The sequence below is a fragment of the Oncorhynchus gorbuscha genome, linkage group LG14, assembly GCF_021184085.1.
Source record: "Oncorhynchus gorbuscha isolate QuinsamMale2020 ecotype Even-year linkage group LG14, OgorEven_v1.0, whole genome shotgun sequence".
Classification (NCBI taxonomy): Eukaryota; Metazoa; Chordata; class Actinopteri; order Salmoniformes; family Salmonidae; genus Oncorhynchus; species Oncorhynchus gorbuscha.
In genome coordinates, this window is record NC_060186.1 from 77,832,131 (window position 1) to 77,849,904 (window position 17,774).

At 44.3% G+C, this 17,774-nt stretch overlaps 1 protein-coding gene across 9 annotated transcripts; it reads right to left on the reverse strand.

The window, feature by feature from the left end:
* Nucleotides 1–169: 169 nt before the first annotated feature.
* On the reverse strand, nt 170–10,580 carry LOC123995433 (protein PELPK1-like). 9 transcript variants are annotated; one of them, XM_046299040.1, is made up of 4 exons: nt 10,452–10,566; nt 1,163–1,218; nt 810–1,051; nt 170–731 (listed from the first exon to the last, which is right to left on the reverse strand). In XM_046299040.1, the coding sequence occupies exons 1-4, from the start codon at nt 10,478–10,480 to the stop codon at nt 399–401; spliced, it is 660 nt and encodes a 219-aa protein (XP_046154996.1). In that variant the 5' UTR covers nt 10,481–10,566; the 3' UTR covers nt 170–398. The 9 variants fall into 9 exon arrangements, with proteins under 9 accessions (XP_046154996.1, XP_046155001.1, XP_046154999.1 ...); XM_046299045.1 differs by lacking the exon at nt 10,452–10,566 and adding an exon at nt 1,307–1,437 and having other exon boundaries at nt 170–725; nt 885–1,051; XM_046299043.1 differs by lacking the exon at nt 10,452–10,566 and adding an exon at nt 1,307–1,437 and having other exon boundaries at nt 864–1,051.
* Between the last annotated feature and the right edge of the window lie 7,194 nt (nt 10,581–17,774).

The window sequence follows — 17,774 nt, forward strand, 5'->3', positions numbered from 1 at the left end:
AGAAAGACCATGAGGGAGCTCTGACAATTTAGAGAACTTTCGCAGTTGAACTACCAGAAAAGGTAAATATATATTTAACAGTTGTGAACCACATTCCCTTTTACCCACAGTCAATTCCCAAACAGTAAGCACATGGTAGGCAGAAAACCTAGTTGAAGGACGAGGTATATTGAAAGTCAAATTGTTTATTGAGCAAATCATGCAAGAGTAGCAGGAACACCAGGTTAAATCAAAAGCATAACCGTAGAACCTAAAAGTGTGTCAGCAATATCGCTACATCAGAAGTCAATTTAGTCGTATGTTTATTAAAACAATTCATAACATTGTATCATACACCCCTGTATACAATTTGCATGACAATGTACAAGTGAAGGAGATCCTCATTTCAAACAAGTGCATTAGTTGACATATTTCCCCTCAGTTACCTTTGCCTTTTCTTCAAAAGGAGGCACAGTAACAGGGGACAGACGATTAAGCAGTTGGGCAAACCAAATTATGATCTCCCTATCTAGCTTGTTGAGGGGTCGGGCCATCTGTTCAAGGCTTGTCGCTTCTGCTGAGGCGCGGGAGCCGGTCGCTTCTGCTGAGGCGCCGGGGCCGGTCGCTTCTGCTGAGGCGCGGGGGCCGGTGGCTTCTGCTGAGGCCCGGGGGCCGGTGGCTTCTGCTGAGGCCCGGGGGCCGGTGGCTTCTGCTGAGGCCCGGGGGCCGGTGGCTTCTGCTGAGGCCCGGGGCCGGTGGCTGAGGCCCGGGGCCGGTCTGCTGAGGCCCGGGGCCGGTGGCTTCTGCTGAGGCCCGGGGCGCTGAGGGGGGCCGGTGGCTTCTGCTGAGGCGCGGGGGCCGGTGGCTTCTGCTGAGGCGCGGGGGCCGGTGGCTTCTGCTGAGGCGCGGGGGGCTGTCGTTGCTGCTGAGGCACGGGGGCCGGTCACTTCTGCAGAGGCATTTCGACCCGATGTCACATTTGCCAAGCTATTGTGGCCAGTAGCTTTAGCACTTGGAACAGACACCACACTCGCTTGGGCTCCAGTGGAGGCAGGATGCCCATAAGCATTACCTAGTGAACAAAGAGAATAAAAAATGTATAAATAAATCACAGGTTGTAAAAATCTGCCTTAAGCTATTGGAACTAGACGGATTTGAACTGAAGTAGTGTAAACCAACACACCTTGAAGGGTAAAACACGTTATCCCTCCAATTAGCAGGCAACAAATCCAAGAAACACTACAAAACATTCAGACAGTTAAACATCAATAACCAGTGAAAAATATAAGAAAAAGGTACAAACAATTTAATACATTGAAAAACTAACCTCAAAGAGAGTCCAAAAGTCACAGCCATTTTAGTGATCAAAACCGCAACAGTATTCAGAACTAATGCTAGACAGACACCCGGCCTGAATATCCCTGTTGCAATGTCTAACAGCTGTTTTGGTTGCACCTCATAAAGGAATCCCAGACCCTTCTTACCAGAATGGCTAATTATGTACAGCTGTCAACCAATGAACTTAATTTCAATTGGTTCAATTTCCCAAATGCGATTAGGTGCATGTCATCCTGACGCATGGTGAACAACAGAGCTGAATGTTCGACAAAAAAAACACACACCAAATTAATTTCAACATTTTACAGAAAACAGACCATTGATGAATGCATATTCAATTTCATACATGTTCATGCATCTGTAGCTGCCAAATTCTGATATTTTTACCACTAATTGGTCTTTTCACCAATCAGATCAGCCGTCTTGCCAGCAAAAACCTTCTATTTTATGTTCACCAGCTAAAAAGTCGCCTATCAGATTGACCTGTCAGAATGATATCATGAATAATATCATCAATCCAGTGGCCTTTTGTTCTCATGTGTGTTACAGAAACACTGCTAACCCAACAACAGTGCTAGGTGCCTGTACTACAGAAACACTGCTAACCCAACAACAGTACTAGGTGCCTGTACTACAGAAACACTGCTAACCCAACAACAGTACTAGGTGCCTGTACTACAGAAATACTGTTAACCCAACAACAGTGCTAGGTGCCTGTACTACAGAAACACTGCTAACCCAACAACAGTACTTTGTGCCTGTACTACAGAAACACTGCTAACCCAACAACAGTACTAGGTGCCTGTACTACAGAAACCCTGTTAACCCAACAACAGTACTAGGTGCCTGTACTACAGAAACACTGTTAACCCAACAACAGTACTAGGTGCCTGTACTACAGAAACCCTGTTAACCCAACAACAGTACTAGGTGCCTGTACTACAGAAACACTGTTAACCCAACAACAGTACTTGGTGCCTGTACTACAGAAACACCCGGGACCACCCATACGTAGAATGTATGCACACATGACTGTAAGTCGCTTTGGATAAAAGCGTCTGCTAAATGGCATATATAAACACTGTTAACCCAACAACAGTGCTAGGTGCCTGTACTACAGAAACCCTGCTAAACCAACAACAGTGCTAGGTGCCTGTACTACAGAAACACTGTTAACCCAACAACAGTACTAGGTGCCTGTACTACAGAAACACTGCTAACCCAACAACAGTACTAGGTGCCTGTACTACAGAAACCCTGCTAACCCAACAACAGTGCTAGGTGCCTGTACTACAGAAACCCTGCTAACTCAACAACAGTGCTAGGTGCCTGTACTACAGAAACCCTGCTAACTCAACAACAGTGCTAGGTGCCTGTACTACAGAAACCCTGCTAACTCAACAACAGTGCTAGGTGCCTGTACTACAGAAACACTGCTAACCCAACAACAGTACTTGGTGCCTGTACTACAGAAACACTGCTAACCCAACAACAGTACTAGGTGCCTGTACTACAGAAACCCTGTTAACCCAACAACAGTACTATGTGCCTGTACTACAGAAACACTGTTAACCCAACAACAGTACTAGGTGCCTGTACTACAGAAACCCTGTTAAACCAACAACAGTGCTAGGTGCCTGTACTACAGAAACACTGTTAACCCAACATCAGTACTAGGTGCCTGTACTACAGAAACCCTGCTAACCCAACAACAGTACTAGGTGCCTGTACTACAGAAACCCTGCTAACCCAACAACAGTACTAGGTGCCTGTACTACAGAAACCCTGCTAACCCAACAACAGTGCTAGGTGCCTGTACTACAGAAACCCTGCTAATTCAACAACAGTGCTAGGTGCCTGTACTACAGAAACACTGCTAACCCAACAACAGTACTTGGTGCCTGTACTACAGAAACACTGCTAACCCAACAACAGTACTAGGTGCCTGTACTACAGAAACACTGTTAACCCAACAACAGTACTATGTGCCTGTACTACAGAAACACTGTTAACCCAACAACAGTACTAGGTGCCTGTACTACAGAAACACTGTTAACCCAACAACAGTACTAGGTGCCTGTACTACAGAAACACTGTTAACCCAACAACAGTACTAGGTGCCTGTACTACAGAAACACTGTTAACCCAACAACAGTACGAGATGCCTGTACTACAGAAACACTGCTAACCTAACAACAGTACTAGGTGCCTGTACTACAGAAACACTGCTAACCCAACAACAGTACTAGGTGCCTGTACTACAGAAACACTGCTAACCCAATAACAGTACTAGGTGCCTGTACTACAGAAACACTGCTAACCCAACAAATCCAATTTTATTTGTCACATACACATGGTTAGCAGATGTTAATGCGAGTGTAGCGAAATGCTTGTGCTTCTAGTTCCGACAATGCAGTGATAACCAACAAGTAATCTAACTAACAATTCCAAAACTACTGTCTTATACACATTGTAAGGGGATAAAGAATATGTACATAAGGATATATGAATGAGTGATGGTACAGAGCAGCATACAGTAGATGGTATCGAGTACAGTATATACATATGAGATGAGTATGTAGACAAAGTAAACAAAGTGGCATAGTTAAAGTGGCTAGTGATACATGTATTAGATAAGGATACAGTCGATGATGTAGAGTACAGTATATACGTATGCATATGAGATGAATAATGTAGGGTAAGTAACATTATGTAAGGTAGCATTGTTTAAAGTGGCTAGTGATATATTTACATCATTTCCCATCAATTCCCATTATTAGAGTGGCTGGAGTTGGGTCAGTGTCAATGACAGTGTGCTGGCAGCAGCCACTCAATGTTAGTGGTGGCTGTTCAACAGTCTGATGGCCTTGAGATAGAAGCTGTTTTTCAGTCTCTCGGTCCCAGCTTTGATGCACCTGTACTGACCTCACCTTCTGGATGATAGCGGGGTGAACATGCAGTGGTTCGGGTGGTTGATGTCCTTGATGATCTTTATGGCCTTCCTGTAACATCGGGTGGTGTAGGTGTCCTGGAGGGCAGGTAGTGTGCCCCCGGTGATGCGTTGTGCAGACCTCACTACCCTCTGGAGAGCCTTACGATTAACCCAACAACAGTACTCTGTGCCTGCTCACTTGAATTAAAGGGTATCTACACAAAATAAATCTAATTTTCATAGGATTTCCCCAGACCTTAAAGGTGGTCTCCTGATTTAAAAAAAAAACGTTTGTGTACTTCCAATGATGTTGTTTATATATTAAGAAAGTGTGACTTTGAGAGCAAAAACATGAAAATAAAAGAAATGACAATAGTAGGCCTAACAATACAGTATAGAGTGTTCACGTACTACCCATTGTGAGTGAAAATGCACTTTGGTGATACAATTGTACTTTTACATATTTTTACAGATATGATGCTTCATGTTCAAAATCGTTCAGTGGGGTGTTTCTTTTTTTTAAACAGCAATTTTGCATTAATATGAACAGCATATATTCAAATATTTACGTGGTGTGTCATTAAATCGATAACTATGTTACCTCTATATTTACGTGTTGCGTGTTGTGTCATTAAATCGATAAATCGATAACTATCTTACCTCTATATTGGTTTCAAGCCTCTTTCTGGTAAGAAGAGGGCACTGCGTTCATCCACCTCTGGCCTGCTCGCCTCCCTACCACTGAGGAAGTACAGTTCCCGCTCAGCCCAGTCAAAACTGTTCGCTGCTCTGGCCCCCCAATGGTGGAACAAACTCCCTCACAACGCCAGGACAGCGGAGTCAATCACCACCTTCCGGAGACACCTGAAACCCCACCTCTTTAAGGAATACCTAGGATAGGATAAAGTAATCCTTCTCACCCCCCCCCCCTTTAAGATATAGCTGCACTATTGTAAAGTGACTGTTCCACTGGATGTCATAAGGTGAATGCACCTATTTGTAAGTCGCTCTGGATAAGAGCGTCTGCTAAATGACTTAAATGTATGTAAATGTAAATGTATGAGAGGAGAAAGGCTCTGGCTGCGCTGAACAGGCGAGGCGCACTGGAGGCCTGGTGTGTGGTGCTGGAACTGGTGGTACTGGCGCGAGGACACGCACAGGAAGCCTGGTGCGGGGAGCTGCTACCGGAGGACTGGTGTGTAGAGGTGGCTCTGGATAGACCGGACCGTGCAGGCGCACTGGAGCTCTTGAGCACCGAGGCTGCCCAAGCTTACCTGGCTCGATGCCCACTCTAGCCCGGCCAATAGGAAGGGCTGGTATGTGTCGCAGCTGGCTCTGCACCCGCACTGGAAACACCGTGCGCTCCATAGCATAACACGGTGCCTGCCCGGTCTCTCTAGCCCAACGGTGAGCACAGGGAGTATGCGCAGGTCTCCTACCTGGCATAACTATTCTCCCCTCTAGCCCCCCCCAATACATTTTTGGGGGTGACTTTCCGGTTTCCAACCGCGTCGCCGTGCTGCTTCCTCATACCTGCGCCTCTCCGCTTTAGCTGCTTCTATTTCCTCCTTGGGACGGCGATATTCTCCCGGCTGCGCCCAAGGTCCTTTACCGTCTAATTCCTCCTCCCATGTCCAAATCTCCAAATGGTGCAGTCTCTCCCACTGCAACTGTTCTTCACGATCAACAGGGAGAGTAGGCTCAGGTCTGACTCCTGACTCAGCCACTCTCTCTCTGCGCTTTCCCCCGTTACTTTCCGTTTTCGCTCTGTATAGCCGTGCTTTCCTTTTCGAATCCATACGTCTATAGCCCTCCTCGCATTGCTGTAGGGAACCCAGGCGGGCTTCTGCACTCGCTCTGGGTCGGCCGCCCACCTGTCGATTTCTTCCCACGTAGTATACTCCATGCTTCTGCTGTCCATAACGTCCTCCTTCAGATCCTGCCAGTTCACACACTGTTCGGTCTGTGAGTGGTGGGTGTTTCTGTAACGACTTTCATTTGATGAATGAAGAGTCAGACCGAAATGCAGCGTGTAGGTTACTCATGACTTTTAATGAAATATATCACGGTACATGAAAAAACTGATATAAGAAAACAACAAACGAGTGACACTAATTACATCTGGTGACTACTACACAGAGACAGGTACAAACACCCACAAAATACACTGCGAACTCAGGCTGCCTAAATACGGTTCCCAATCAGAGACAACGATAAGCAGCTGACTCCAATTTAGAATCGCCTCAGGCAGCCAAGCCTAACTAGACACACCCCTAATCATACACAATCCCAATACTACAAACCCCAATACGAAAACACAACATATAAACCCATGTCACACCCTGGCTTACCCAAACATATACCAAAAACACAAAATATAATGACCAGGGCGTGACACATCCGAGCCACTGCCTGTTCAACCCGCTATCATCCAGAAGGCGAGGTCAGTACAGGTGCATCAAAGCAGGGACCAAGAGGCTGAAAAACAGCTTCTATCTCAAGGCCATCAGACCACTAACATTGAGTGGCTGCTGCCAACACACTGACTCAACTCCTGCCACTTTAATAATGGAAATAGATATATTTAAATATAAATATATATCACTAGCCACTTTAAACCATACCCTACATTACTCATCTCATATGTATATGTATATACTGTACTCTACATCATCTTCTACATCGTTATGTAATACATGTATCACTAGCCACTTTAAACTATGCCATCTACTGTCTCTATTATATTATGACAGACCAGCTCGATCATCTGTCTCTATTATAATATCACAGACAAGCTAGATCTACTGTCTCTATTATATTATGACAGACCAGCATGATCTACTGTCTCTATTATATTATGACAGACCAGCTATATCTAATGTCTCTATTATATGATGACAGACAAGCTATATCTACTGTCTCAATGATAATATGATAGAGACAGTAGATCTAGCTGGTCTATGTCTCTATTATATTATGACAGACCAGCTAGATCTACTCTCTCTATTATTTTATGACAGACCAGCTAGATCTACTGTCTCTATTATATTATGACAGACCATTTAGATCTAATGTATCTATTAAAATATAACAGACCAGCTAGATCTACTGTCTCTATTATATGATGACAGACCAGCTAGATCTACTGTCTCTATTATAATATGACAGACCACGTAAGGGTTTTCTGGTGAAAGAGAAGCGGACCAAAAAGCAGCATGGTGGTTATTCATGTTCTTTAATTTATAAAGAAACTACACATGAGATAACTAACAAAAACAACAAACGTGAGAAAACCTAAAACAGTCCTATCTGGTGCAAACACAGAGACAGGAACAATCACCCACCAACACACAGTGAAACCCAGGCTACCTAAGTATGATTCTCAATCAGAGACAACTAATGACACCTGCCTCTGATTGAGAACCATACTAGGCCGAAAACAAAGAAATACCCAAAACCTAGAAAAACAAACATAGACTGCCCACCCAACTCACGCCCTGACCATACTAACTAAATACAAAACACAGGAAATAAAGGTCAGAACGTGACAGACCAGCTAGATCTTCTGTCTCTATTATATTATGACAGACCAGCTAGATCTGCTGTCTCTATTATTTTATGACAGACCAGCTAGATCTACTATCTCTATTATAATAAGACAGACCAGCTAGATCTACTGTCTCTATGATTTTATGACAGACCAGCTAGATCAACTGTCACAATTATAATATGACAGACCAGCTAAATCTACTGTCTTTATTATTTTATGACAGACCAGCTAGATCTACTGTCTCTATCATATTTTGACAGACCAGCTAGATCTACTGTGTCTATTATATTATGACAGACCAGCTAGATCTAATGTATCTATTAAAATATGACAGACCAGCTAGATCTACTGTCTCTATCATATTTTGACAGACCAGCTAGATCTACTGTGTCTATTATATTATGACAGACCAGCTAGATCTAATGTATCTATTAAAATATGACAGACCAGCTAGATCTACTGTCTCTATCATATTTTGACAGACCAGCTAGATCTACTGTCTCTATTATATGATGACAGACCAGCTAGATCTAATGTATCTATTAAAATATGACAGACCAGCTAGATCTGTCTCTATCATATTTTGACAGACCAGCTAGATCTACTGACTATTATATTATGACAGACCAGCTAGATCTAATGTATCTATTAATATATGACAGACCAGCTCGATCTACTGTCTCTATGTCTCCATTATGACAGACCAGCTAAATCTACTGTCTCTATTATATTATGACAGACCAGCTAGATCTAATGTATCTATTATATAATGACAGACCAGCTAGATCATCTGTCTCTATTATAATATGACAGACCAGCTAGATCTACTCTCTATTACATTATGACAGACCAGCTAGATCTCCAGATGTATTCAGAACTGCAGTGCATCTCATGGACTGCACCAGATTTGCCAGTTCTTGCTGTGAGATATTACCCCACTCGTCCACCAAGGCGGTCAGACCTGGGAAGGTCAGACCTGGGAAGAAAAGTTGTAGTTTTATTTCAGCTTTTCAAATGCTAAAGGTAGTTCAATATATATTTTGGGATCCCCATTAGCCAATGGCGACAGCTAGTCTTACTGGGGTCCGACAAAAAAAAAAAATACTTGGCAATTTACATATGTTAATGCATTAGTGTTTGTGCAGCTGTTACACATACACACAACCAGTAGGTCACATGGGGGAGAGGAGTTGTTTTGTTTTTTTAAACCCAATTTGCTGGTCTCTTGAGCTATACAGAAGAGAGTTCCAGCCAATCATGGCTCTAACACTGTGCGTTTAATTTGTCCTTGATTTGGGGACTGTGAAAAGACCCCTGGTGGCATGTCTGGTGGGGTAAGTGTGTGCATGTTGACTATGCAAACAATGAGGAATTAAAAACAAGAAATGTTGTCCATCCTTCCTCAATTACCAGAAACAAAGGTAAACAAATGTTTCCACAAGTGGTGTGATCCACAATCCCTTTTCGTCCAGACCCGGTCTTTCCCTAATCAGCAAACATATGGTAGGCAGAAGAGAAACCCACATTTAAAAGACAAGGCATTTTGGAAGTCAAATTGTTTATTGTAATGTAATGTAAGAGTAATGTAAGAGTAGCAGGAACACCAGGCCAAATCATAACCGTACAACCTAAGTGTCAGCAATAGTGGCCAAATCAGATGTACATTTTAGTCATATGGTGAAGGAGTTCCTCATTTCAAACAAGCGCATTACTTTGCATAATTCCTCACCTCAATTACCTTTGCCCTTTTCTTCAAATGGAGGCACAGTAACTGGGGAAAGACGATTAAGGAGTTTGGCAAACCAAATTATGATCTCCCTATCTAGCTTGTTGAGGGGTCGGGCCGTCTGTTCAAGGCCGGCCGCTTCTGCAGAGGTATGTTTGGCAGTTGCTTCAGCAGAGGCGCGGGTACCAGCCGCTTCTGCAGAGGTATGGCTGGCAGTTGCTTCAGCTGAGGCGCGGGGGCCTGCGGCCGCTTCTGCAGAGGTATGGCTGGCAGTTGCTTCAGCTTAGGCGCGGGGGCCGGCGGCCGCTTCTGCAGAGGTATGGCTGGCAGTTGCTTCAGCTGAGGCGCGGGGGCCGATGGCCGCTTCTGCAGAGGTATGTTTGGCAGTTTCTTCAGCTGAGGCGCGGGGACCGACGGCCGCTTCAGCAGAGGTATGGCTGGCAGTTGCTTCAGCAGAGGCGCGGGGGCCTGCGGCCGCTTCTGCAGAGGTATGGCTGGCAGTTGCTTCAGCTGAGGCGCGGGGGCCAGCCGCTTCTGCAGAGGCATGGTTGGCAGTTGCGGCATTTGGACCCTGCGTCACACTTGCCAGGGTATTGTAGCCAGTAGCTTTAGCATTTGGACCAGATGCCACACTTGCTTGGGATCCAGTTGGTTCAGGTCCAGTGCAGGCAGGATGCCCATAAGCATCACCTAGGAAACAAAGAAAACATTGTGGTAAAATGCCAGTCTTAAGCCATTGGAACTAGACTGTGATTTAAATTACTTTGAACCACAACGCACCTTGAAGGGTAAAACACGTTATCCCACCAATTAGCAGGCAACAAATCCAAGAAACACTACAAAACAGTCAAACAGTTAAACATAAATAACCAGTGAACACTTTAAGACATGGTAAACCAATCAGATGAATACATTGGAAAACTAACCTCAAAGAGAGTCCAAAAGTCACAGCCATTTTAGTTATCAAAACCACAACCGTATTCAGAACTAATGCTGGACAGACACCCTGCCAGAATATCCCTGTTGCAATGTCTAACAGCTGTTTTGGTTGCACCTCATAAAGGAATCCCAGACTCTTCTTACCTGAATGGCTAATTATGTACAGGTGTCAACCAATAAACCTAATTTCAATTGGTTCAATTTCCCAATTGCGATTAGGTGCTCTTGATTTCATGCAGCTGGTGTGCTGGAGGGTGGAGTTTACACATCATGGGCCAATCCGACAGTTTTAAAGAGTGAACTCTACCCACCCATTCCAGATTGAGCCAATTGCAAAGATTTGTTTTGTACCCCATGGGGGATTCCAACATACACTGCAAGGGGAAATAGATGTCAGAAATGCAATGCTTTATCACTGTAAGATATCTTTCCAGAACCATATTTGCTTGCAATGCACATTATTGTATTATCAAATCAGGCCAGTGGACTTCTGGTAAGTATGCTTCAGTGAGCAAGAGTTGCACTTGACCCCAACAACCAAGCACCCAAGCTAACTGGCTAAAGTTGGCTAGCTTGTTAGCTAGCTTATTCCAGACAGAAACGAGATGATGTAATGTAGGGTATTTAAACATTATATTAAGTAGCATTGTTTAAAGTGGCAAGTGATATATTTTTAAATCAATTTCCATTACTAACGTGGCTGGAGTTGAGTCAGTATGTTGGCAGCAGCCACTCAATGTTAGTGGTGGCTGTTTAATTAACAGTCTGATGGCCTTGAGATAGAAGCTGTTTTTCAGTCTCTCGGTCCCTGCCTTGATGCACCTGTACTGACCTCGCCTTCTGGATGATAGCGGGGTGAACAGGCAGTGGCTCGGGTGGTTGTTTTCCTTGATGAACTTTATGGCCTTCCTGTGGCATCGGGTGGTGTAGGTGTCCTGGAGGGCAGGTAGTTTGCCCCCGGTGATGCGTTGTGCAGACCTCACTACCCTCTGGAGAGGCTTACGGTTGTGGGCGGAGCAGTTGCCGTACCAGGCGGTGATACAGCCCGACAGGATGCTCTCGATTGTGCATCTGTAGAAGTTTGTGAGTGCTTTTGGTGACAATCCAAATGTTTTCAGCCTCCTGAGGTTGAAGAGGCGCCGCTGCTCCTTCTTCACCACGCTGTCTGTGTGGGTGGACCAATTCAATTCAATTTTTCTGTGATGTGTACGCCGAGGAACTTAACTTACTACCCTCTCCACTACTGTCCCGTCGATGTGGATAGGGGGGTGCTCCCTCTGTTTTGTGAAATCCACAATCATCTCCTTTGTTTTGTTGACGTTGAGTGTGAGGTTATTTTCCTGACGCCACACTCCGAGGGCCCTCACCTCCTCCCTGTAGGCAGTCTCGTCGTTGTTGGTAATCAAGCCTACCACTGTAGTGTCGTCCGCAAACTTGATGATTGAGTTGGAGGTGTGCATGGTCACGCAGTCGTGGGGGAACAAGGTTAGGATTAGGGCTCAGAACGCACCCTTGTGGGGCCCCAGCTTTGAGGATCAGCCGGGTGGATATGTGGTTACCTACCCTCACCACCTGGGGACGCTCCGTCAGGAAGTCCAGTACCCAGTTGCACAGGGCGGGGTCGAGACCCAGGGTCTCCAGCTTGATGATGAGTTTGGAGGGTACTATGGTGTTAAATGCTGAGTTGTAGTCAATGAACAGCATTCTCACATAGGTATTCCTCTTGTCCAGAATGGTTAGGGCAGTGTGCAGTGAGGTTGCGATTGCATCGTCTGTGGACCTATTTGGGCGGTAAGCAAATTGGAGTGGGTCTAGGGTGTCAGGTAGGGTAGTGGTGATATGGTCCTTGACTAGTCTCTCAAAGCACTTCATGATGACGGAGGTGAGTGCTACGGGGCGGTAGTCGTTTAGCTCAGTTACCTTAGCTTTCTTGGGAACGGGGACAATGGTGGCCCTCTTGAAGCATGTGGGAACAGCAGACTGGGATCAGGATTGATTGAATATGTCCGTAAACACACCAGCCAGCTGGTCTGCGCATGCTCTGAGGATTTCGGCTGGGGATGCCGTCTGGGCCTGCAGCCTTGCGGGGGTTAACAAGTTTAAATGTTTTACTCACTTTCGGCTGCAGTGAAGGAGAGTCCGCAGGTTTTGGTTGCGGGTCGTGTCAGTGGCACCGTATTGTCCTCAAAGCGGGCAAAAAAGTGATTTAGTCTGTCTGGGAGCAAGACATCCTGGTCCTCGACGGGGTTGGTTTTCTTTTTGTAATCCGTGATTGAATGTAAACCCTGCCACATACCTGGTTTGGTTTGCACTTTCAGTTTCAGTGGTTTGCACTTTCAGTTTCTCGCAAATGCTGCCATCAATCCACAGTTTCTGGTTTGGGAATGTTTTAATCGTTGATATGCATCATCAATGAACTTTCTAATGAACTCGCTCATCGAATCAGCGCATTCGTCAATGTTGTTGTAGGACGCAATGCGGAACATATTCACTTTCATCTCGGTTTACATTGACGCCATGATCAGAACTGCCTCCAAAATATCCAAAGGAATTATAGAAAGCTACGCCTGATAACAGAAATACTCATAAACTTTGATTAGAGATACATGTTCTACATATAATTAAAGATACTGTTTCTTAATGCAACCGCTGTGTCAGATTTTTTTTAAACGTTACGGAAAAAGCCTAACATTGCAATAATCTGAGACGGCGCTCAGACGTAAAAGTATTTCTCCGCCATGTTGGAGTCAACAGAAATACGAAATTACAACATAAATATTCCTTTACCTTTGATGATCTTTCATCAGAATGTAGTGCAAGGAGTCCTAGTTCCACAATAAATCGTTGTTTTGTTCCATAATGTCCAATACTATTGTCCAAGTAGCTGCATTTGCTATCACTTTCAGCTCACGTGCCCAAAAACTGACTGCTGGTCCAGGATAACTCGCACGAAAACTTCCAAAATATATATTCCAGGTGAAATAAACTGGTCAAACTAAGTAGAGAATCAATCTTCAGGATGTTATTTTCATAGACGGACATATATCCAATAATGATCCAACCGGATCATACGTTTTCAGCTGCAGCCAAATGGAACAGCGGTAGCACCCACAGAGGAATGCACCACAGGAAAATGTCATTCTGTCGGGACACTGACTATTTCCCCTCCCATTCGGTCACAGTTCACAGCAAATGCTCCATTCCACTTTCTACTGAATGAGGGCATCTAGTGGAAGGTGTAGGAAGTGCTACCAGATCCATGTCTTGTTGGGAGAGGAGGGGGCGATGATGTCAAAGTTGCCCCACATTCAGAATTTCACTTCTTGTTTGGAAGATTGCCTTCCCTATGAGTTCTGTTATACTCTCATACATAATTCAAACAGTTTTAGAAACTTCAGAGTGTTTTCTATCCAATAGTAAGAATAATATGTATATATTAGCAATCTAGGACAGAGTAGGCCTCCTATCCTCAACAAGTTGTAAGCATTTGAAAAACTACAACCTTTTCTACCCAGGTCTGACCACCACGGGACACTGGGTGTAAACGATATAGTGAAATGCTTCCTTGCAAGCTCTTTCCTCAACAATACAGAATCAATATGAAAGAAACAGAGAGAAAGGACAGAAAGAGGGGAGTGACAGCAAATCATAGCACAGTCCATGTGTATGTTCCCATGGTAGCAAGCATCTCCAATCCAAAATTAAATCTAGAATGAGCTTCCTATTTTGCAACAAAGCATCCCTCACTCATGCTGCCAAACACCCTCGTAAAACTGACTATCCGCCAATTGACTTCGGCAACATCATTTACAAAATAGCCCCCAACTCTCAAATTGGATGCAGTCTTTCACTTTTGGAATAACTGTCTTCAAAGTAATGACTCGGGAAGTCGGGTTTGATATGAAAGCTTATTTTAGTAATAATACTTGTTCACGTTACATTTAACAACTTTAGATTCGACAGAGCAATGGAAGTAAGATGCTAGTGAAAGGTCAGCTTAATCACTTCGCACCTGCACATAACTGGCGCCTTGTTTCTCATTCCCTGTCGCAAGGCTTTCTGGAACTTGCAGTCAAAAGCGTAATTCAATACTAACCAAGAACAATTACATAACTGTAAAGAAATATCTTTCGATACAGCTCAATGAATTAACTTAAACATTAACTCTGTACACATTAAAGTTACAACAATCAAAGTGCCATCCATTATTGTCACCAAAGCCCCATATACTTCCCACCACTGTGAACTGTACTCTCTCGTTGGCTGGCCCTCGCTTCATACTCGTCGCCAAACCCACTGGCTCCAGTTCATCTACAAGTCTTTGCTAGGTAAAACACCGCCTTATCTCAGTTCACTGGTCACCATAGCAGCACCCAACCGCAGCACGCGCTCCAGAAGCGACATCCCCCGGCGCCTCAGCAGAAGCGTCTGGCCCCAGCGCCTCAGCAGAAACGACAGGCTCCGGCGCCTCAGCAAAAGCGTCCGGCCCCGGCGCCTCAGCAGAAACGTCAGGCCCCGGTGCCTCAGCAGAAGCGTCTGGCCCCGGCACCTCAGCAGAAGCGACAGGCCCCGGCGCCTCAGCAGAAGCGACAAGCATTGAACAGACTGGCCGACCACTCAACTAGGGAGATCATAATTTGGTTTGGCCAACTCCTTAATCGTCTATATTTCACTGGTAACCCCCAAAGCCAATTCCTCCTTTGGCCGTCTTTCATTCCAGTTCTCTGCTGCCAATGACTGGAACGAACTGCAAAAATCACTGAAGGTGGAGACTCTTTATCTCCCTCACTAACTTCAAGCACCAGCTGTCAGAGCAGCTCACAGATCATTGCACCTGTAAATAACCCATCCATCTACCTCATCCCCATACTGTATTCATGTATTTTTTTGCTCTTTGCACCCCAGTATCTCCACTTGTACATTCATCTTCTGCACATCTATAACTCCAGTGTTTAATTGCTATATCGTAATTGCCTCGCCACCATGGCCTATTTTATTGCCTTTACCTCCCTTATCTTACCTCATTTGCACACACTGTAAATATATATTTATTTTTTATACTGTATTATTCTGTATGTTTGTTTATTCCACATGTAACTCTGTTGTTGTATGTGTCAAACTACTATGCTTTATCTTGGCCAGGTCGCAGTTGTAAATGAGAACTTGTTCTCAACTAGCCTACCTGGTTAAATAAAGGTTTAATTAAAAACAAAAAACAAAAACTAGCCTACTGATCTGACTGCTCTTGTTATGTTAACAATAACACTGAAAATGTCTAAAAAGAAGGACCAAGTGTTTTCAACAGGGGGGATCAAACTGATTCTACAACATTTTACAGAGGCCAGTTCATGAAGGAAGGCTTGCTCATTAAAGTTTTTTAGCATGCGTCTATGACAAATCAGGACAGGTCGTTTCACAGAGCAGCCATTACGAACACAGTCTGTAAAACGGTGATCACTAAGGTCATTACAGAAAACACCAGACTGATACCTATCAGGATTATTTGTGAGGGTGACATTAAGGAGAGTAGCCTTTTCTGGGTGTTTGGAGTCATACCTTGTGGTATTGCTGATAATCTGAGAAAGATGTAGGGAGTCCCATTGATTTAGGACCTGGTCAGGTGGTTTAAGCATGTCCCAGTTTAGGTCACAAATTCAGACTTAGTGTAAGGGGCCATGAGAGAGCTTAGGGCAGGTAGATTACTGACCCGTGTTGATGGAGGACGATAGCACCAAGCAACAGTCAACAAAGAGATATTTGAAAGTTTAATGCTTAAAACAAGCAAATCAAATTGTTTGGGCACAGATTTGGTGGAGACAACTGAGCACTGAAGGTGATCCTTGGAAAAGATCTGTTTTCTGAGGGTTGGCAGTCAAGACATTGAATGCCGACCCTCAGAGATTGACTGTCGACCCTCAGAGATTGACTGTCGACACTGTTCGGAGGTGCTAAATACTAATCGGCAGGCAAACATTAGACAATCCTACCGGTGTGTCTGATCTATAATGGATATTACCATCTCTGTCCAAATATCTGTACATAAAACTGCTCAAATGTGAGGTGCAGCAGAGGAGCTAAAGGAGGATGGGCTTATTTTCATGGCCTTGAATGGAATTGATGGAACAGAGTTTCCAATATGTTTGATATGTTTGACTCCGTTCCATTGATTCCATTCCAGCCATTACAATCAGTCTGTCCTCCTCTAGCTCCTCCCACCAGCCTCCTCTGGTGTGGCATTTTGGAACATTCTGAATAGGCCTACCACCGTGTGCATATTCATGCACTTAAAATGTGAAGAAATAATAGTTTTTCAACATTTGGATCCTAACATTCTGATCTGTTCCATCAGCCTTATGAATTGATACAGCATATACCTCCACTATACTACTTTGATACACATCAGTGGGGATTAAGAATTGAGTACACAAAATTTCCATTGAAAACAAAGTGGTACACCCGCGTATATCCTCCATTACACCACTAACTGTACGATTTGAGAAGGGTAATCCTCCCTCACTGCTTTTGCCTTTTCACATCACCTTCCATAGACCGGTGCACTGCGGTTCAGGTTAGGAGAACTCCCTCATAGGCTGCATTACCAAGGCTTCCCAATTCTGATGACCAAAAAAAGACTAAATCTGATGTGAAAAGATCTGATGTGATTGCTCAAAACATTAATAATTGGAAAAACAATTAGAATTGGGCTCCCTGTGTAACACAGCAATAGGTCAGTTTCTTCAGCTAAAGTGAGGCAACGCAACAACCAATGGTTGCGTGCCACATTATCAACTGTGTCATCCACTGACATATGATGTAGTTTGTTGATACTTAAAATACCTATCAAGGCGATGTAAGATCTGGCAGACTTCAGCAACGTCTAAGCTTTGGAAAGTGGCTGAAGTCTGTATGGACGCAATCACATACTACCTCATAGTCAGTTTGGTCCCAGTCACACAGGCTGAGTTTACACAGGCAGCCCAATTCTGACCTTTTGCCCCGCGTTGCTGGCAAAACGGCTGACCTGATTGGTGAAAAGACCAATTAGTGGGAAAAAGATCAGAATTTGGCAGCTACAGACAAATGAACATGTATGAAATGTAATTTGCGTTCATCAATTGTCTGTTTTTTTGTAAGTTGTTGAACTGAATTTGGTCTTTCTTTTGTCGTCCAATTCTCTCTCTGTTGTTCACCATACGTCAACAGATGACTGCACCTAATCGCATTTGGGAAATTGAACCAGTGGAAATGAAGTTCATTGGCTGACAGCTGTACATAATTAGCCAGCCAGGTGAGAAGGGTCTGGGAGTCCT